Source organism: Talpa europaea (genome assembly GCF_964194135.1).
Source record: "Talpa europaea genome assembly, chromosome: 6".
Lineage (NCBI taxonomy): Eukaryota > Metazoa > Chordata > Mammalia > Eulipotyphla > Talpidae > Talpa > Talpa europaea.
Window position 1 is genome coordinate 117,580,746 of NC_140072.1, and position 22,391 is coordinate 117,603,136.

General features: G+C 38.3%; 1 protein-coding gene across 1 annotated transcript in view; it reads left to right on the forward strand.

Annotated features, from left to right (window-relative positions):
* SCEL (sciellin) overlaps positions 1-22,391 on the forward strand; it is a gene marked incomplete at both ends in the record, with an annotated part of 103,362 nt that overhangs the window by 54,774 nt on the left and 26,197 nt on the right. Inside the window, 6 exons of the mRNA XM_084234903.1 lie at positions 6,632-6,691; positions 6,829-6,888; positions 7,029-7,085; positions 15,438-15,500; positions 20,162-20,254; positions 20,745-20,816. Of these exons, the coding sequence (XP_084091029.1) occupies positions 6,632-6,691; positions 6,829-6,888; positions 7,029-7,085; positions 15,438-15,500; positions 20,162-20,254; positions 20,745-20,816 (405 nt within the window). The remainder of the gene's footprint in view (positions 1-6,631; positions 6,692-6,828; positions 6,889-7,028; positions 7,086-15,437; positions 15,501-20,161; positions 20,255-20,744; positions 20,817-22,391) is intronic.

Consider the following 22,391-nt stretch of genomic DNA (forward strand, 5'->3'; position numbering starts at 1 on the left):
CATGAGCAGGGGATGTCTTTCCATTTCTTTGTGTCTTCTTCTATTTCTTTTAACAGTGTTTTATAGTTTTCTTTGTATAGGTCCTTTACCTCTTTTGTTAGATTTATTCCCAAATATTTGATTTTTTTTGTTTCAATAATAAAAGGGATGGTTTTTTTGATTTCTTCTTCTTCAGATTTATTGTTTGTGTATAGGAAGGCTACTGACTTTTGCATGTTGATTTTGTATCCTGCCACTTTACTGAACTGATTGATTAGTTGAATTAGTTTTTCTGTGGAGTTTTTGGGGTTCTCTATGTATATTATCATATCATCTGCAAATAGTGATAGTTTGACTTCTTCTTTTCCTATTTGGATTCCTTGGATGTCTTTCTCTTGTCTTATTGCTCTGGCTAGGACTTCCAGTATTATATTGAAAAGCAGTGGTGAGAGTGGACATCCTTGTCTTGTTCCAGATCTTAATGGAATTGCTTTCAGCTTTTCACCATTGAGAATGATACTGGCTGTTGGCTTCTCATAGATGGCCTTTATGATGTTGAGGTATGTTCCTTGTATCCCAAGAATTTCAAGGGCTTTTATCATGAATGGGTGTTGCACTTTGTCGAAAGCTTTCAGCATCTATTGATATTATCATATGCTTTTTATATTTCTTTTTGTTGATGTGTTGGATAACGTTGATTGATTTTCGGATGTTAAACCATCCTTGTGTCCCTGGAATGAATCCTACTTGGTCGTGGTGAATTATCTTATGGATACATTGTTGGATTCTGAGAGCTAAAATTTTATTGAGGATTTTTGCATCAGTGTTCATTAGGGAGATTGGCCTGTAGTTTTCCTTTTTTGTGTTGTCCTTGTTCGGTTTTGGTATTAGTGTAAGGTTGCCTTCATAGAACGTGTTTGGTATTGTCCCTTCCTTCTCAATTTTTTGGAAGAGTTTGTGAAGGATAGGCACTAATTCGTCTCTGAATATTTGGTAGAATTCATTTGTAAATCCATCAGGTCCTGGGCTTTTGTTTTTGGGGAGGTTTTTGATTACTATTTCAATTTCGCTGCTTGTAATTGGTCTGTTTAGGTGTTCTATTTCTTCTTTATCTAGCTTTGTGTGATTGTAGAGTTGTAGGAATTTGTCCATCTCCTCTAGATTGTTGAACTTGTTTCCATATAACTGTTCATAGTAGTTACTGATTATTCTTTTGATTTCTGCTGTGTCCGTTGTGATTTCTCCTCTTTCATTTGTGATCCTGTTTATTTGTGCTTTCTCCCTTTTTTCCTTTGTGAGCCTGGCTAGGGGTTTGTCTATTTTATTGATTTTTTCAAAGAACCAGCTCTTGGTTTCATTGATCTTTTGGATTGTATTTTTAGTTTCAATTTCATTTATTTCTGCTTTGGTTTCTATTATTTCTTTTCCTCTACTGGTTTTGGGGTTTTTTTGTTGTTCTTTTTCTAGATCTTTGAGCTTCGAGATTAGGTTGTTTCTTTGAGTTCTTTCTTGTTTCTTGATGTGAGCTTCTATTGCTATATATTTTCCTCTTATTACTGCTTTTGCTGCATCCCATACATTTAGGATGTTGGTGTCCTCCTTGTCATTCAATTCAAAGAATTTTTTAATTTCTTCTTTGATCTCCTCATTAGTCCAGTGGTCTTCCAGTAGTGTGGTTTTTAATCTCCATGAGGTAGGAAAGTTCCTTGCCTTCCTTTTATGGTTTATTTCTAGTTTGATGCCTTCATGGTCAGAAAAGATGGTTGGTATGATTTCAGTCTTTGTGTATCTGTTGATGTTTGTCTTGTGCCCCAGTATGTGATTGATCCTGGAGAATGATCCGTGTGCACTTGAGAAAAATGGGTACTCCGTTTTTTTGGGGTTTAGTGTTCTATAGATGTCTGTTAAGCCAAAATGCTCTAGGTCCTTATTTAAAGCTTTAGTTTCTTTACTTATTTTTTGTCTTGTTGATCTATCCATTGTTGATAGTGGTGTGTTGAAGTCTCCCACTACGCATGTGTTTTCTCTGATGTCTGTTTTCAGAGAGGACAACAGTTGTCTGATATATTTTGGTGCTCCTTCGTTTGGTGAGTATATATTAATGAGTGTTATTTCTTCTTGAAGTATTGTCCCCTTGATCATAATGTAATGACCATTGGGGTCTCTTTTTATTTTTTTGAGTTTGAAGTCTGTTTTATCTGATATAAGTGTAGCTGTTCCTGCTTTCTTTTTTGGTCCATTTGCTTGTAGGATTGTTTTCCATCCTTTAACTTTGAGCCTATTTTTATCTTTTGTAGCTAAATGTGTTTCCTGGAGACAGCAAAAGGTTGGGTTTTGTTTCTTAATCCAGGCTGCAACTCTGTGTCTTTTTATTGAAGAGTTTAGTCCATTTACATTTAGAGTTAATATTGATATGTTAGCATCTGTATTTGCCATTTTGTTTGTCTTTCCTTTGATTTTATTTATTTATTCTTTTAATAACTTTTTTTTTTTTGGCCTTCTTTCGTTGTTATTCGTCCCTCTGAGTTTCTGGCTTTAGGACTCCTTGTAGTATTTTTTGGAGTGGGGGTTTAGTTGCAATGAAATTCCAGAGTTTCTGTTTGTCTGGGAAGGTCCTTATTCTTTCTTTATAGCGGAAGGAATGCTTTGCGGGATAGAGTATTCTTGGTTGGCATCTGTTTTCTTGGAGTCTGTTGACTATGTCCCTCCACTCTCTCCTTGCCCGTAGTGTTTCTTCAGAGAAGTCCGATGTCAGCCTGATTGGTTTTCCTTTGCATGTTATCTGTTTCTTCCCTCTTGCCAGCTTCATTATTTTTTCCTTGTCCTGGATTCTTGGGAGCTTTACTATTATGTGTCTTGCTGTATTTTTCCTTTCGTCGTGGAAGTTTGGTATTCTTCTTGCTTCTTGTATATCAATTTTCAGCTCCTTCTTCACATTTGGGAAGTTCTCTTCAATTATCTCCTAGAATATTTTCTCTGTTCCTACATCTCTCTCCTCTCCTTCTGGAATTCCTATAACTCTTATATTTCCTTTCCTCATGGAGTCAGATAGTTCCCGAAGTCTTTCTTCGTTCTTTTTCCTTCGTACTTCTCTTTCCTTTTCTGTTTTGGTTCTTTTTATTTCTGTGTCTTCAAGAGTACTTATTCGTTCTTCCATTTCATCTATTCTGCTTTCATTGCTTTTCCCAGAGTTCTTTAGTTCCTCCATTAATTCTTTGATCTCCTGTGTTTCTTTTGCTTCCCTCTTTACAGACTCAATTTCATTCTTCTGATCGTTGATTATTTGTCTCATATCATTGTTTTCCTTTATGACTTCTGTCAGTTTTTTAATCACAGCAATTTTAAATTCTCTTTCTGGAAGTCTCAGAAGTTCTTCCAATTTACTGTCGTTGTAATCTGGAGGGTGGTTTTCTTTTTGTGGTGTGCTTTTTTCCTGAGGAGTTGTTAGGTTGTGTGTGGTTCTTCTACTCCCTACTGTCTGTTTTCTAATTTGTCGTATGCATTGGGACACTGTGTTGCTCGGACTGGCCGTCATCTTGGGTGAACTTCTCCGCTCCCCTCTGGCTCTTCCAGGAGCCATCTCTGGCTTCTGAGGGAGCTTTCTGCTGGTTTCAGGCAGTCTTTACTGAAGAAATGTCCCTGTTCTAAAATGGCGACACGGGACTCAGTCCCTGCGCTTCCGGTCTCAGGCACACTCTTCTGCATGCTCGGTCTGCCCCGGCCATGGGTGCCTGTTCCCTCTGTGGGCTCAGACTGCTGGTCGGAAGGGGCCTGGCGTGGGCTAACTTCCCAACTGGCCACTGTCTCCTCCGGGAGCCTTCTGCCCTTTTCAAGCAGTCTTAAGAAATTTCCCTGTTCTATGGTGTGTTAGTGACTTTTTTTTCCTGGTCGCTAGGTGGCACCAGAGATCTCTCCTATTGTCCTTGGGGGGGCTGTTTTTCGCCTCCCCCCACCCCGTGGGACAGGGAACAGAGCGGGAATGGTAGGGTAAACCTCAATGGCTTTGGGGTGCTGTGTCTGCCTTGTGCCCCACCATCGTGGAGAACCCACACCCCGAATTTCGTGCCCTGGGTCTCAGTTCCAAAGCCCTCAGGTCCAGGACGAGGGCTGTAGCCCAGTTCAGTGGCGCGGGAATGGCACCTTTTGCACCCCTCCTGTGCCTGGGCGCCTGGTTCCTGCTTACTCAGCGACGGACTTTCACCCCAGTGAGGGCCTCCATGCGCGTCTCCCCGCAAGCCTAGGTCGCAGGCACGGGGACCTGGGCAGCTGCGATCCGATCCGCGTTTGCTTTTCAAGTGCACCAAGGCTCCGCTTTTCTGCGCAAGCTTACCGGCCGGCCTGGGGCTGTGTGCGGGTCTCCTCCAGAGTCTCTTTGTTCTTCTCTAATGGCGCCTGGAGCTGTTCGCTCACCTCCGCACCGAATCCTGCAGGGTTCTCCACAGCTCCCGTTCACGGGGTGTGGTGGCTGCAGTAGTTCCTTTCCACTCACAGTCCCGCTTGCTGCGTAGTTTGTTCTTGTTGGTCCTTTTAGTTTGTTGTTTCCCTCCTCTCTGCCGGTCGGAGAGTGCCGACTCTGTGGGGGGGAGGGGAAGGGGAGCAGGGTTCTGCGCTTTCCTCCCTTCTGGTCCTCTTTTATGGCCACTTTCTTCTTCGGGTAGTTTGCTGGAGTCCTTTGTTTATCTTCCCTGTCCCAGTTCTCACTGGGACCTGCCGCTTTTCCTCCCTATTAACTTTTTTTTAATGGGAGATCTTACTCGCAGCATCTCCTCGCCGCCATGTTGCTCCGCCCCTTAAAATGTATTTCTTAATGAGCTTTATGAAATAGTAGTTTGACTCTCAGTAATCTAGGTTGTTGGAGGATCCAAATTTTTGTGCTCAGCAGAATGGTGACGATGATAGTTCTCATGTTTGTTTTTGCTTTTTTCCATGCAGCTTACTTTTAATTATACTGCTATCTAAATATTATATGTAGCTACATAAAAAAAAGTGGTTGATTTTACATATAAAAAAGTCTTTGAACATATCTCTTCTACAAAGTTTTTTGTTTGCACTTTTTCTTCTAGTGTATGAAAATGACCTCATTTTATTTCATTTTATTTTTTAAGATTTATTTATTTATTTATATAAGCACTGGGTACAGTCAGAAGCGCGAGAGGGTGAGAGAATTCACCAGAGCCAAAGCAGGGAGCAGAACAGGCAGAAGTACCAAAGTACACTGCTGAGGGGAGCAGCGGGCATGGCAGGAGAGGTCTGTGCACTGTGTGGGACCCCTGCTGGTGGCTAGTTCCAACCGGTGCTGCAGTGGCTGTGGACAGCTTCGCAGCCCAGCGCTCAACCGCTGAGCCACTGGGTAGGCCCAAAATGACCTCACTTTAGATTGCTTTAGCTTTAAAGCAAATTTTGCAATCAAAGTATACAAAGAAGTTATTGGATAATTGTTATGTTAATCATTCTTTTAACAGTATCTGTGGACATCAATTGGTTATCCTTAGTTGCAAATATTATTGTTGTTGTTATTATTATTATTATTGATAATTCAAACAGTGAAAATTCATTCAGGGATTTTTATCATGGAGATCTGAGAACAGTAATGAAACTAAATAAAGCCATGAGCTGGGCAGTACATTCTATGCAAAGGTTTAGGGCTGACAAGGAAGGGAAATGAAAATATTTTCTCAGACTCTTTTGATTAACTTCCAGGTGGCTTCCTTTAGTCCCTAATCCTTGTATCCATCTTTTTGACAAGTAAAATGCATTTTAATTTTTTTAAGATTTATTTATTTATGCATACAAGAACTGGGGTACACGCCAGAGGTGTGGGGGGTGAGAGGAGTCACCAGAGACAGAGTATGGAACAGAACAGGCAGATTGACTGAAATACACTTCTAAGGGGAGCAGCGGGCAAGACAGGATCAGTCTTCTGCACCATGTGGGTATCTCCCTGGCCAGCTGGGAATCAAATCCATGCTGTAGAGACCGCAGACAGCTTCACAGCGCTGTGCTCAACCCGCTGCGCCACAGGGGAAGCCCTCTTTGCCAAGTCTTATGTTGAGTATAATCCAAGTATTAGAAGTGATTATTATTATTAATCCAAAAGGAAAGTTTATATATAAAAAAGGGAGAGAAGAGTAAAAGTTGCTTGCTGAGACACAAGCAGACAGAAAAGCTGCTTCTAAAGGGACAGGTTTGTTAAAAGGTAGGCCTCCATAGTCACAGAGTATGCATGGAGGAAACTTCTGCATTAGGCACAGATGGGCAGAAGGGCTGCTGCTGGAAGTTATTGTTTTAATAAGAGCTTTCATTGATGATATGCTTTTTAATAACTAGAACATCAATATCAGCTTGTAACTTCATAATGTTAAAACATTCCAGAGCAAAAAGTTATTTTTCACCAGATATTTGCTGTGAACATATTAGCCAGCATTTTCTCATAGATAGGCTCTGACAATGAAGTGTGAAATCAGAGGGTTTTTTTTCTGATTTAGCATAATTCATCCTCTCCTGGGTTGGTGAGAAAACTTATTTCAAGGTTGTTCTATGTGAAACCAGTGTCTCATACTAAATGAGAAGATAGCCAATCTTTTCTATTTACTACCAACTTGAACCCATATTACCTCTAACCGAAGCTTCTTTAACTTTTTTTCACTTAAAGAAATCAAGAGCTTGACAAGCTCATCAAAGTGAATCCTGAAATTCTCACCAATAACCAAAGGTAAATAACTATGTTAATTTGTGTGGTTTGGTCCAGAAGGATATTTTGTTTTATTATTATTTTAAGCAGACTTGTAACTTAATGATTTTACCAAAATAACTTTATAATTAATCTGTCCTCTATTTTTCTATTTAAAGAAACCAGGATCTTGATTACTTCATCAAAGTGAATCCTGCAGTCATCAGAAGCAATCAGAGGTAATCAAATAAAAACAATCATTTCATATTTTCATCTGTTGCCCTCGGGTGGAATGGATTGATCACGTTATTTTATTAACCTAGCACAACCAGAAAAACCTAATAATAAGAATAAGAAAATTTTTTTTTCCTTTGACCAGCCAAGATTTAGACAATCTTACTGAAGTGAGATCTTCAGCTGTCAGAAATACTAAGCGGTAAGTTACTTTGCTTGACTGTTTTGACATATTCTCATGGTTCTGGGTTAGGAAATGTATCTCTGCCTCCCTCCTTTTTTTTTTTTTAAAGATTTATTTATTTATGCATACAAGAACCAGATGTTCTTGAGGGAGGATGAGAGGATTCACCAGCAACGGAGTGGGGAACACAATAGGCAGACTGACTGAAACACACTGCTGAGGGGAGCAGCTACGAGTCAGGAGAGGTCTGCTGTGCCATGTGGTTGCTCCCTGGCCTGCCAGGGATCAAAATTGTGCTGCAGAGGCTGCAGATTGCTTCATAGTGTGGTGTTTAACCCCTTGTGCCACTAGGGAGGCCCAACTGATAATACATTTAATGCTTACAGCAACCCCACGAGAGATATGTTCATATGCTCTACTTTAGGGAAGAGAAAACCTCAGATCAAAAAAGGTATGAAATAACCTCTATAAAGAAAAAACACCTTCAATAGAAACTCCTGTCTTACTGATATAACTACCTAGAAGAAACACAAAAGATCTGGGGCTAAAATAACTAAAAATCTCTTCTTATTTTCATCCTTTTTACTCTATACAGTCCCTTCCCCTCCAATTCCCTCTTTAACATTTTAACTGTAATTCCATAATAAGAAGAAAGAGAGAAAGTACCTATCTCATAGAGATTTTCCAATAGCTGAAATATTATTGGACTTTTGGCATTTCCTCTGCCATTAATAATTTTATGGAGGGCTTCCCCCATGGCGCAGCGTTGAGCACTGGGTTGCGAAGCTGCCCACAGCCTCTGCAGCGCCGGTTCGATCCCCAGCTGCTCCCCAGACACCGGAGGAGGGTCCCACATGGCGCGCAGACCTCTCCTGCCGCCCGCTGCTCCCCTCAGCAGTGTCCTTCGGTCCTTCTGCCTGCTCTGCTCCCCGCTCTGGCTCTGGTGAATTCTCTCACCCTCCCCCACTTCTGACTATACCCAGTGCTTGTATAAATAAATAAATCTTTAAAAAATAAAAAAGCACACAAAAATAATAATTTTATGGACACGTCTTTGTTATGTAGAACCATTTCTCCACAGTGGTAAGTTTTGGGGCAGTTTTTTTACAGTTATTAGTAATAATTTGGTTTGTTTCCAATTGTGTTGGAAGGGATTAAGTTTAAAAACCACAAATTGAATAACAGTAGCTATTGTAGCCAACTCATCCCTCAGTGACTTGTAGATGATTTTGTAAAATGTAATTCACTCTTATACTGATAGGTTTACTAGAAAAAAGGCAATTATAAAATATTGTTTTATATTTTATAAAACTGTTCCTTTCAGATGACATATAAGTGATGTCTGACTTTTTTTTAGTAGTTATACCAGATTTGATGCTAATCAATGAAGAGTTCAAAAATTATTGCAGAACAGACAAACAAGAAAAACTAAGTTACCTGTTTGAAAACAGTGGCTTCTTTCAATTGGTTCAGTCACCGGTATCTAGAATGTATCTATGCTGCCTGCTTGATTTTAATGGGCGAAGAGAGAGGGCATTTTAAAGTGCCTCCCTGCAGGAACGGCAGCCATAAGGCACTTTTACAGCCAATTCAATGCGACAGGGGCCCCTATTATTTAATAGTATAAGAGTAGAATAGTGAATCAAATTCTTTTTATGTGACTTTGCTGACATTTCCAGCAGCTGTGTATTCAGTTCACAGTTAGGAGTGGAATAAACTTCATTCATTGATCATAATGTAAGCAGGTGTTCCCGAGCTCCTTCTAGGAACACAGCCACCTGAACAAAGGCAGATGTGCACAGAATTTTTTTTCATTCAGGGAGAGATTGTATGACTTTTAGTAATGAGTTTCAGGTTTCATGAATCAGCATGAAAGAGATATTCACGTACCTGTTGCCTATAAATTCTGCTCACAAATGAAGATTGAAAAGCATCTAGTGACACTTAGATCTCTACATGTAGAAAGGTATCCTTCAAGTGAAGTAGAAAAAATATTCTCTCAAATCATTAGTATTCCAACAACAGAAGAGTTCCTTCCTTTCTTCCTTTGCATATTTCTCATATTTCTGCTCAGGATAGAAAACTGAGGGTGGGGATTATGGGTAATCCTCACTCTTTCCATTGATTCATTCCCTATAATTAATAGATCACTTTGCATACTTCTCTTAATTATCTCAGGAACAAAGATCCTCATCCCCACTGCTGTTATAGTCTGGAATTCTGTTCAGTCTCCTAACTGGTCACCCTGTCTTCTGCCCTTCAATCTATTTGCCACCCTGCAGACAAATCTTCCTAAAACACAAACGTGGTCAAGGCATTTTTCTGCTTAAATACTTCACTGCTTCCCATTGCTATTGGGTAATGACAGCTTTCCTTAATCTGTTGCCCAAAACCCACAATGCCCTTCCTCTGCAGGCCTTCCCATCCTTAACTACTATTGTTCCCCACCCATAAGAAAAGCCCTCCCACACCCCCTCTACCTCACTCCTTTATGGCTGTTGTATGGAAAACTTCTACTTATCCTTTAAGTGTCAGCCTAAATGTCCCCTACTTAGACTCTGGGAAGCCCAACCTGGCTGACCATGTGTGCATTAGCATTATCTTGTAAGTGTTCGCAATCTCTTTGTCCTTCCCATCCCATAATATTTATCACTGAGAAGGAACTTATTGAATCACCTCTCTCTGACTCTAGGATTTTTAAAGGTGTGGATTGGGTGTCATGTTCACTTCCTTATCTCCAGAGAATAACACAATACCCGGTATATATGAGGTCCTTAGCAAGAATTCTCTGAATTGAAGACTAAATCTCAAGCTACTCAAGGCCCTGTGATCAGACACCCAAATAAAGTCTATTGCTTTCCAGTTCTAACATTCTGAGTCCTCACATGTGACACCAGACTGAAGGAACATGTCTCTTCTGGTTGTTGTTCTTGTTTAAGCCAATGGCTATCTCTTGCTCATGACATTTTCTCAATGCAGCATGACAAATTAGAGCCACTGAATTGCTTGGCCACATCTTATATTTAAAATACCTAAAATGACCAATTCCTCTATGAATTTGTTAATTTCTTTAATTTAAAATCTTGAAGACTCCCTCATGGAAACAAATTATAAAAATATATAAGGGTGGACCCATTTTGCATGTCAATAGAGTTGAAGAATTATATCAGTTATATAGTCTATATTTTTTTCTAGAAACACAAAGATTCCTTTTGAACTAAAGCTTAATGCCCAAGATTTAGTTTTTGGCATAAAAGAAATACCATAGTAAATTTTTTATATATCGAGGTTCTTAATTTTGCAAATGTGTTTGACACTCTACAAAAGCAATTTAAGTAAGCTGTAGAGAGAGAAACATATTGTGGCTTTTAATAAACACCTCCCACATCCTCATAAAAGAGAAAGAGCATTTGGGAATGAGCTGATAATTTCACTCATGCATAGCTTATCCTAAAAAAAAGTGGTATAATGAAAGACATTATAATATCTTGGTATCTAGAACCTCTACTTCCTCCCTTAATCTGTTCTGTAAGGGAGTGTTATATTCCTTAGAGGGACAGTGGAAAACAAATTATGGTAACTTAGATAAATGCTTAAATTCAAAATGTCTATTGTGATTTCTCCTAACAGCTAACTCTTTTTTCTCCCAGATATTTTGAAATCCACAATAAAATAAAATGTTTTAGATGCAAAGTTTACCAAAATTAAACTTCTTTTTAACATCTTTCACTAGGATTCAACAGCAATTAGCAAAATTTTTCTTCAAGTTAATTCCAATTGCTTGTAGATGTACAAAATTTTAAGTTCTTCTATCTACTGCAACTGCCTTTGCTTGACCCTGCAGCATTTGACTGGGCTTCTATAAAAATCTGATTTTGACCCTTTGAATCATAGTTCCTTATCTTCTCCCACAATGAAAAAGACATGAGCCATAGATGTGGTCTCAAGTAAAGAATTAAACTTATTACTATTCTTCAAATTGGGAACTTGATAGGCAATTTTAACTTCTTTTACTGGATCTTCAAATCTTGCCAGTATGAATTATGGCAAATCACCAAAGCAAATATGCATTTTGTGCTTTTCATCTTCTGGAACTTTCTGTTTCATTTTAAATATTAGTATAAATTATTCAGAATAAAATCTTATACTTTACTCCTCCAAACTTGAGATGATGCTGTTTAATAAAAACAAGAAAAATCTATGTCACTAAAAATACTATGGCTCAGGGCCTCCCTGGTGGCACAAGGGATTAGGACGCAACCTATGAAGCTATCCACAGTTACTGCAGCTCATGTTCAATCCCCGGCCAGGGAGGTGATCCACATGGTGCAGCAGACCTCTCCTGTCTCCCTGCTGCTCCCCTCAGCAGTGTGTTTCAGTCAGCCTGCCTGTCCTGTTCTCTGCTCTGTCTCTGATTAATCCTCTCAACCCCCACACTTCTAGCCTATACCCCAGTTCTTGTATGCATAAATAAATAAGTCTTTAAAAAAAACAAAAAAAACACTATGGCTCATTCAATGATTGATATTCAGACCACATTGGGAGTGTGATTCTTTAAAGGCATGCATAGGTACCAATTTTGAGTTATCTGCCTGTAGTTGTTGAATTTGCAAAATTCTGCTTTCTTCATCAGGTCCAAACCTATTCCTGCTCTTTCTCACAATAGGTAGGGTCCAAATAGGCTTGTGTCCTAGAGGAGTCAGGGAAAAGGGTCCTGAAGGTGTCTGTAATAACTGCAGGAATAGAAAATGCTAGGGGAAGTGAGGATGTTTAGCACCAGGCTGAGAAACTCAACGTAACCATGTTGAAAGGGCAGCAGCACATCTGTCTTCCTTTGGTAGAGCTGCCATCCTAAAATGCCACAGGCAGGTGACTTAAAACAATTTTTTTTCTCATAGTTGTGGAGGCTACAAGTCAAGATCAGGGTGTCAGTAGAGTTGGTTCCTTCTGAAGACCAAGAGGAAAGGATTTATTACAGGTTTCTGTTCTTGACTTGTGGAGGTCTGTCTTCATCCTGTGTCTTCACCTGTCTTTCCTCTATATGTGTCAGAGTACAAATTTCTTTTTACAAGGATACTAATTATATTCGATAGGGCCCACCCTCATGACCTCATTTGAACTTAATTACATCTGTAAAGACCCTATCTTTTTTTTTTTTTTAAAAGTCACATTCTGACACACTGGAGTTAGACCTCGACATATAAATTTGTGGAGTGGAGCTGGGGGATGGGGACACAACTTCCAAAACAAGGAAATCCAGGGTTGGGAACTGTGTAATAAAGGAAAGAAATGTGTGCAGTACAGGGATGCAGTAATGGAAGTAAAATGCCCATCACTGGCTTTGATGTTTTTTCCACACGGTTATAACAGATAGATAGATAGATAGATAGATAGATAGATAGATAGATAGATAGATAGATAGAGAAAGAGAGAGAGAGATGTATAAAAATATAGATGATAGATAGATAGGTAGATAGATAGATAGATAGATAGATAGAAAGAGAGAGAGAGATGTATAAAAATATAGATTATAGATAGATAGATAGATAGATAGATAGATAGATAGATAGATAGATAGATAGATAGATAGATAGATAGATATGTAGATAGATATGAGTTAAACTTACTGCCTTAAGAGTTTGGGGTCTAATCTCTCCCCTTTATGGCCCTTACACTATCTCTTCCCAGAGCTAAGTATGAAAGTAATAAATCTTCCCAACAGAAGGAGAAAAAGAGAATTTAAATTAAAATAATTTCATAAGTATTTTGTCAACTATTATGTGCAAAGTTATGCCAGGCTATGGGAATGTGACTCTACTCTCATGTTGCAATAAACCACCAGCTTCCTTAAAAAATGCCGCCCAGTTCACCAAGGCTAGCAGTAGAGGAGGAAGCACTTTCTATGACAAAATGCTAATTCCCAAGATACAGATACATATTTCCTGGTGACCTTTCACTATTTACCATGCCAAAGATCCCAACCCTGGCATTCCTCGGAAACTAGATCTTGGAATAACATTATATTCTACTTAATTTTATTCCATTATCCCAAGTATTTAGTGAAGTATTATTCTGAAATGTTATGTGGAGGGTTACTAATGTTTAGGTTATTAAGATACTACAAAGGCCCCTAAGGCCAAGAAAATGGATGTAATAATTAGTGAAGGATGATCAGTGATTGCACAAACACAAAACTCTCTGTCCTGATTTCTAAATTGAAGGGTGCGATTTGAAAGATTTCCTTAGAGTTATAGCCATGATGGTGAGGAAGTCAGTTTTGAATTTTACATCATTCATGCTGGAGAATCAAATGCTTTTGATGCTATTACAGGGCAGGGAGAGGGGCACCCCAAATCCCCCAAACCTGCCTGCTCTAAATAAGTTCTGCCATCTGCTGCATCAACGCAAAACAAATAAGACTTTAGTGGGAAAGAACTTTAATACAATTAGTGAACAATACAGAAAAAACAAAGAATATAGTTTCTAAATCAAACACCCAAAGTTACCCGTCCCCTTATGGATAAAAGTCCATCCAAATGGGATTGGCCCAGAGTGAGTCCCCAAAGCCTGCCACAAGTCTAAAGCATCTTCCAGTGGGGACCCACTGAACAGGTTCAGAAACAACCAGACAAGTCTGGAGGGAAAAGAGCAAAATCAAAATCAAGACAAAAACCGCCATTGTCATCTCCCCATGGGTCCCTCACCCACATCTGTGTCAACCAGTTCACAACCAAAAGGCAAGCTCAGTTTCTTCGTGTGTCTCTCTGCTCCATGTGCCCCCTCCAGGTCCCCTTCTGGCTCCATCCTGCTTCCTTCCTTCTCAGTCTCCTCTGCAGCTTTTCTCTCTGCTCAGCTCCACCCTCCCTTGGGTGGGACAGGAAACCTAGAACCTCCCTCTTTCCTGGGGACCACCCTGTTACAATGCCTCTGATCTACTTCTGTACTTTTTGCGTATGTAGTCATATTTTCTACTGTAATTCCTATTAAAAATAATCTAACTAATTTCTACATTTGTAAAAATATTCAGCTAATATTTTATATATGAAGATTAAATATAGCTATGGAATTTGCAGTTTCATCAATTATTGATTTGGATATTATATAAAAGAAATATTAAATCTCATCCTATATAAATATAGGGGTTTTTAATAATATTTTTCATCCATACTAATATTAACTTTGTAAGCGTTCATATTGAGCCCATGTATTTAAATCTACTGTTCTGGTTCATGAGATGGGAGATTTATAAAAATTGAAGTGAATTCCAATGATGTGAAAAGTTAGGTCAGAATAAAAATGAAAAGGTAGGGCCCTTCCAAATTTTGGAATCAATAGTGCCTACTGTTGTGTCACACTTATATGGTCACTTAAAATTATTCACTCCATCCACTACTGTAGTCATTGTGCCCACAAGTTTTATTTACATGAACTCCTTGATTCTCACTTCAACCTTATCAGATTACATTTTACTATCCTAGTTTACAAAGGAAAGTGAGAGAGGTTGAGTACTTCGCCCAAGGGAGTAGGACAATAAAAGCCTCCTTGTTCTGATTCCTAAACAATGCTCCTAACCCTTAGGATGCATGACAAAGATTTTCCAAACTCATGAAAAACATCAAGAACTGGCAGCGCTATGCCAAATATTTTAATAGCTAATGTATAATATGTAAATATATTAATGCATGAGTAACCTAATAGCAGATACTATCTCATGAAAGGGTGTCCAAGATTTAATAATTGATCATTCCATTTGACCTCTATTTGTTTATTCAAATTTTGGGTTGACTTCTGGTGTTTCTGTAATCTAGAAAGGTAGAGTGAAGTCTCTAATTAAATCCCCAAAATTGATTTCAGTTGGGCAGGTGGCTGGCCGCAAATCTTGACTCTCTTACAAATTAGTTAATTGACCTTGGAAAATTCACTTAACCTTCCAGAGCCCCAGAGGCTGTCCTGCAGGACTTTGTGAGATCTGAATGAAATAATCTAGGAAAAAATATACAGTACTCTGTGATGCAAAATTAGTACTCCTTAAATATTGGTTGAATGGAAGTATAAGTCGTTTTATTTTTAAAGACCAGGCTATTCAACCTTTCTAAAACAATAGTTCTTTTTTTCTCTCTCAGTGTGACCCAAACTCTCATACTTGAGTTGTATAGGCCAAATAATTCCATGTCAGATTTTCAATGTCCCATATCTTTCTGATCGCAAATGACTATGTTTACTATTATGTACTGATTAAAATTTTTTATTCTCATATTTATGTCCTAAAATTAAATTGCAGCTAAGTTACATATCTCTGTGTATATATGTGTGTATGATATATTGATATATATAAATGATAGGTTATATATTTATATTTTTTTTCTACAGAAACCAGGACCTAGAAAATGTAATTGAAATAAATTCTAATGTGTCTAAACATAAGAATGGACGGTAAGGATTCATAAATTAATTTTTTCTTATGAATTCCATGTGTGCCTAATTTATATAACCTTATAATATTTCTGATATTTAAAAATAAGGTCTATGATCATGCAAAAATAATGGACGTGGAGCTTAATAGCTGATATAGGAAAAAATTAACAAAATCTGAATTCTTTCAGAATTTCTGTCTAAAGTTCTGCTGCTCTATTGCTTAATGTAAAAAGCATCATGGAAATTCAGAGCTCTGCTCTTGGGCTGTGAAGATTTATTTTTACTCACTGTTGCTTGGTAGGCATTCAGCAGTCCAGAAAGTACTCTGGGAATCTCTTCCTTGGATATCTAGTGCAAAAGAAAGCACAAATTCATCACAGCCACAAAACAAGACCTAATTCTGAAATTCTTCTTGCCAGAGTATAGTAGCTTTAAAAATGGTACCTTCTCTTACAAGGAAGATAAGCGTGGATTGTGGTTGTAAAGGGTTTGAATTGGCAGCAATTTTTTTTAAGTCGTCCACGTTTAGCAATTTTCCTCTGTGTGTGAGGACTTCAATAGCTTCCTATTTTACCTTTCTAAACTAACAAAAGGTTTTTTTTGGTTAAATTTTTTTAAGCAAATATATACATAGAGTAGAAGAACAGGAAAAGATCTAAGTCCTTTTTCTCCTCATAATATCTATAAAAGGCTATTGTATTAATAGGTAGATAATTTCTTTCTGTTCTCTTAATTCCTCTAATGACCTTCCTATTCTCTCTCTCTCTCTCTCTCTCTCTCTCTCTCTCTCTCTCTCTCTCTCTCTCTCTCTTCTCTCCCCCTCTTTGGTAATTCCAAACAAGTTTTTGATAGAATGTGGGAGGTTAAATTTTTAATAGGCTCCATTGGTCTTGGGAAAAAATCCACTTTTTGGAAATAGAGCTTCAATACAATTAATAAAGCTCATTCAAATATTACTTGGAATGATCAAAGTGAAAAAAATTACAAGAAAATGAATAAATATAATTAAGTAACTTCCCATTAATTATGATTTGAGAGATGCTCCAGTTTCACTTGGGCTTTCTCAGTTGAACAAGGACTTTTTAATGGAAGGACAGATTTTTTTTATTTATCTTTTTAATTTTATTTTTATATTCCCCATACAATTGCAACTCCCTTATTTTGACCCCAATCCCTCCTTTCCCTGCCTCCCAACCCCTATAGTGTGTCTCTGGTTCATAGTTGTTTGTTGATTTTGAGTTTTACTTTATTATAATCAGTCTTTTTCCTGGTCCCTTATTTAGGATTTCTAGATTTCTGCTATGAGTGAGACCACCCGGTATTTTTCTTTTTCTTTCTGGCTTATTTCGCTGAGCATGATCCCTTCCAGCGCCATCCATGTTGCTGCAAATTGCATGTGTTTATCTTTTTTGATTGCTGAGTAATATTCCATGGTGTATATGTACCACATCTTCTTGATCCAGTCATCTATTTTTGGGCAGTTGGGCTGTTTCCAAGGCTTAGCTATTGTAAACAGTGCTGCTGTAAACATAGGGGTGCAGGTGCTCTTTGGAATTGATGTTTCTGTGTCCTTTGGGTAAATACCTAGGAGTGGAATTGCTGGATCAAATGGGAGCTCTATCTTTAGTAGGTTGAGGAATCTCCACACAGCTCTCCATAGTGGTTGGACCAGTTTGCACTCCCACCAGCAGTGCAGGAGTGTTCCTTTTTCTCCACATCCTCGCCAACATTTGTTGTTGCTAGTTTTTTTAATATGTGCCATTCTCACTGGTGTGAGATGATATCTCATGGTAGTTTTGATTTGCATTTCCCTGATTGCAAGTGATGTTGAACATTTTTCATATTCCTGTTGGCCATTTGTATTTCCTCTTCAGAGAAGTTTCTTTTTAGCTCTTCTGCCCATTTTTTGACTGTATTATTTTCTTTGTTTTTGTTGAGTCTCATCAGCTCTTTGTAGATTTTTGTGATCAGTCCTTTATCATTAGTGTTGGGTGCAAAAATTTTCTCACAGTTGGTGGGGTTTCTCTTTTTTTTTTGGTTATTGTCTCTTTTGCTGTGCAGAAGCTCTTTAATTTGATGTAGTCCCAGCTGTTTATCTTTGCCTTCACTATCACTGCTTTGGGTGATGTGTTTATAAAGATGTCTTTGAGGTGCATGTCATGTAGTGTTTCGCCTATATTTCTTTCTATGTATTTTATGGTTTCAGGTCTTATATCTAGTTCTTTAATCCATTTTGAGTTGGTTTTTGTGCATGGTGTGAGGTAGTAGTCAAGTTTCATTCTTTTGCATGTAGCGACCCAGTTTGGAAGGACAGAGTTTTTAATGGAAGGAATTTAATGGAAATTCAAGAGCAGAAATGGTAATGTGGTGAGGCTTTATCCAAACCTAAAGGTTATCTCCTTATAGGTCCTATTTTTAAATTACATTGGGCACCAGGGCTTCAACATATGAATGGGGGGGAGCATAGTTCAATACATACCAGACTATTTGTAAATTCTTGTCCTCTTCTATTTGCAAATTTTGCAAATTGGCAATATTTGATTTTACATTGCTGAGGAGAATGCAAACACTTCAAATTCTCCAGCAATGCTTGTCTTTAAAATTATTTATTAGTGAAGTTGTGTTTCATATATGTATTATTTTTATTTTTTATTATAAGATTTGAATATTCCCAAACACTTCCTCACTAGGTTTATTTTTCCTGGAATGCAATATTTAGTAATCAAATAAAAATTTCAGTAATAATATTAATTGCCACTCTCTTATCCCTTAGTATTATTATAATTTGGTTGCATGTTTTGTATAAACATGGTTGCATGTTTTAGGGCACATAAACTATGTGCCCTAAAACTAGAAGGTGATTTTTGTTTTGCTAGAAATAATATGTGAACAAATGTTTTCCTCTTCTTTAAGGGCTGTCTGGGAAAAAAAAAATGTGTTGTGGTTTTTGGAGTCAGTGGGTTTGGAGAGTGGGGTCCTTGGGTTCACTCTGGGAAATTTTCACCAGAGCTCCCATTTCAGTGACACGCAGAGAGTTTCCCAGGCGAGTTTCTCCACCAGACAGAGACGATAGTTATAGTTAAAGAGCAGGTTTATTAGGAAGAGGGACAGAGGAATAAAGAAAACTTGCATGGACACAAGCAGGCAGGAAGAGCTGCCCCGAAAGAGACAGATTTGCTAAGAGAGGACTGCATGGTTGCAGGCAGCCAGCCAGGAGGGCTGCTGTCCTGCAAAGGAGAGTTGGTGAAAAGAGGCACCTGCATAGGCACAGGTGGGCTATGGAAGTGCTGCCCCAAACCTGTACAGAGAATGCACTGATATAGGCTTCTTCTGCTTGGGAGGAGCCACTCCTTGCAGCTCAGTTGGTTGCTAATTTTGGATAACTATGTAGAATTTGAAAGGGACCTGAGATTCCACAATGGGCTCAATCTCTGTATCTTTACCTTTGGATGTGCCCTCAGATACCTGCTTGGATGTTGTGCTTTGTAATCTAGGCATCAGCATCTAAGGATAGTAGTCTGCGCCTGAGGATACCAGTTTCTGCAACTGTGTCCTCTGCGCCTAAGGATCTTAGTTTCCATAGCTGTGTCAATGGCTATGCTAATCTCTTCTACCCCACCTCCTTGTGTGAGCCAGGTTTTGATATTGTGGTGCACCTTCTTTTCAGTTTTTTTTTTTTTTCTATTCTTGTCCTTCATCAAAAGGAACAGCCCATTTGAGAATGATAAAGCTGGATTAATCTGAACTCTCCTCCTGGTGTTCATATCTCTCCTGTATGAGAGTTTGCTAACATGGGGGAAGAAAAGAGCTAAAGCTTTCAATATTTCTGCATTAAAACTTTCCTCTTGGGGCCTCCCTGGTGGCACAGGGGTTAAGCACCGCACTATGAAGCAATCCGCAGCCTCTGCAGCACTAGTTCAATCCTTGGCTGGCCAGGCAGTACTAGTTCAATCCCTGGCCAGCCAGGGAGCAACCTACATGGCGAGGCAGACCCCTCCTGTCTTGCCCACTGCTCCCCTCAGCAATGTAGTTCAGTCAGTCTGCCTATTCTGTTCCCCACTTTGTCTCTGGTTAATCCTCTCACCCCCCACATCTCTGGCCTGTACCCCAGCTCTTATATGCATAAAAAAATAAATCTTTAAAAAAATTTTCCTCTTTTACAGGAAAAAAAGTAAATATGCCTACACTATGTTAAGTATAGTGACATTTTTAGTTTAGCACAAATCTGGTTGAGAATTCTGCTTCAAAGTATTGCTTTCCATTAATAAGAAAATGGAAACTAGAATTTCTGAAAGCAACTCCTAAAAAATTGATAAACCCCTAAATTGATAAATGCTCAGGTATATTGTACATAAGAAGCTTTTTTAAATGGCACTACTGGTGTGAAAATATTACTGAAACCAATTACAGGTGGTTCAGTCCTTGCGAAAAAGTATTCTATCCTTGTCTTTGATAATGATACATACACCAGTAGATCATTCTTAAAGTAAGTTAGTCCCCTTGGAGGGAGTAAAATAGTACATATATCCTATTAATGTTTCTGTGCAGAAATCTGGCAAATATAAAGAGGTTCACCCTATGTAAAGAAAAAAAAAGTTACTAGAATGGAATTTTATGATGCAAAAAGCTTCTACGAGGCTTTGCTTTTGAATAGCAAATATTTGTGTTTGCTTTCTCAGGCAAGAAGGCCATGTCAAAGGACCCAATGATGCTGTCAACAACCAGCCTACTAGAACAACTGCATATTCTTATGAGACCAAAAAGAATCTCAGGTAATATGGTCAATTATAAAGCAAATGACAGTGCTATTCTCCTTCTGTTGTTAGAAGACCTTCTCTATATATCTTATGCTTCCTTTGAAATGCCGAAGTTCCTGATTTTATCAATATAAAGAATTCTACACAAAAGTGCTGAGTTAGAAAGTTATGGTTTGGAAATATGAAATGGGACATCAGTGAAACAGACATGAAAACACACGGTACAAATAATCAAAATAATCTTCAAGCTCTGTGACAGATTTACTGAGTGACCAATTTTCATAATAGTATTCTGGAGGCAGGCCAAGGCAGTGGCTGTTAAAAACAAAGTGGGAGGCTTGAAGAAATTTTGGATTGACACCACTTTAATATTTGTATTTCAAAGGTTATGTTCATAAGAAATAGAAGAGCATTATTTTTTGCATTGGATTGGATAATAGCCTGGTTATTTTCATCATGCTTGTAAATAAACTTTAAATGTGAAGAAAAATGATTTATATTGCAGCTCCAATACTGAAACCAGGAATGCAGGACCAAAGGATACTGTAGTGTACACAAGGACTTATGTGGAGAATAGGTACTGGAAATTTATTTAAATTATTTTGCTATATTTTATAATTTGAAATGGTTTCTATTTAAGAAGAGATGCTGTTGTTGTGAAGTATGCATGCTTTTTTCAAATAGAAGACTACAAAAGAATATGATGAGTTCTAGGTATATGTGATTCTTTGCAATATTAAGTAGTTTTGAAATAGTGACAAAAGTCAGGGGTGGATTAAATATCTTAATATAACACAGGAAATTCAGTATGTGTTAGGCAGTGAGCAACCTTAAAAAAGAAAGATTTCTTAAACCCACACATAACTAACCTCATAAAATGCAGTTCTGTTTTTTTTTTTTTTCTGCTTAATATGATGTTCCTAAAATCTCCAATGACAATGCAGAGACTATAGAACAGATTTGAGACTGAATCTTCATCATTTTCTGTGCCTGGCAAAGCTACTGAACCTCTTCAGGTCTCAGTTTCTTCATCAATACAATGGAGTAATAATCTGTGCATCATGCAAAAATATGTGCACTCTTATTTAGTGCTGTGGGTTGTGTGTTTTATAAAGTAGATTCTATTTCTGATAGCAGTCTGCTTATGGGCAGTTTGGAGGTAGAGAGATTTTCATTAAAAAATATAAAGTGAGGGCTGTGGATTAGTTCTCGCTGCATGAAATAACAGGAGCATGTTGCTTCCAGTCCTAATGCACTCACAGGTAACATAAGCACATGGGAAGCAATCATGAGCAGCCAGCTGGCTAGTGCATCACAGATTTCATTTGTCTCCAGGACATAGTGATGATTACAAGCTGGGGCAATGTAAGAAAAGGAAAACGAGAGAACTTTAAAAAATTATATTTCTTGGAGTTTTCATTCTAAACTATTTTTGAATGTTTTTGTGAAAATAAAAACTTAGACAAAGACAAAGCTTTCTCTAATAGTTCAGGAGTCTCTGTTTCTCTGTGTATCTGTATGTGATTCTGCTGGTGCACTGTGTGTGTTTCCTTTGTTTATGCAAGACTACGTAGAAATTTCTTTTTTTAATGAAAAATCGCCTATCTCAGAGTTCTTTTTTTTTTTTTTAAAAAAAAAAGATTTATTTATTCATTTACACAAGCACTGGGTACAGTCAGAAGCGCGGGAGGGTGAGAGAATTCACCAGAGCCAGAGCAGGGAACAGACAGGCAGACTGATGAAATATGCTGCTGAAGGGTGCAGCGGGCATGGCAGGAGAGGTCTGTCGCACCATGTGGGACCCTCCCCGGTGGCTGGGGATGGAACTGGTGCTGCAGAGGCTGCAGGCAGCTTTGCAGCCCAGCGCTCAACCGCTACGCCACCCGGGGTGGCCCTATGTAGAAATTTCTTTTAGTAGATAAGTGAGGGAGGTGCAAGGGTAAATTTCATGAAAAATGATTGTTTTTCTCCTGCTCACATTGTTCCTGTGTTCCTTACTCCATTCTCTGTCTACATGCATAGATATGTCGATTTATGTCAACTTGGCTTATGTATCAATACTCCTCCAATTTTTGTTAAAAGAGGTGTTAATACATTGTCCTGGCTTATAACACCAAAGCAGTAATAATAACAAGGCTGCATAAATGGGGAT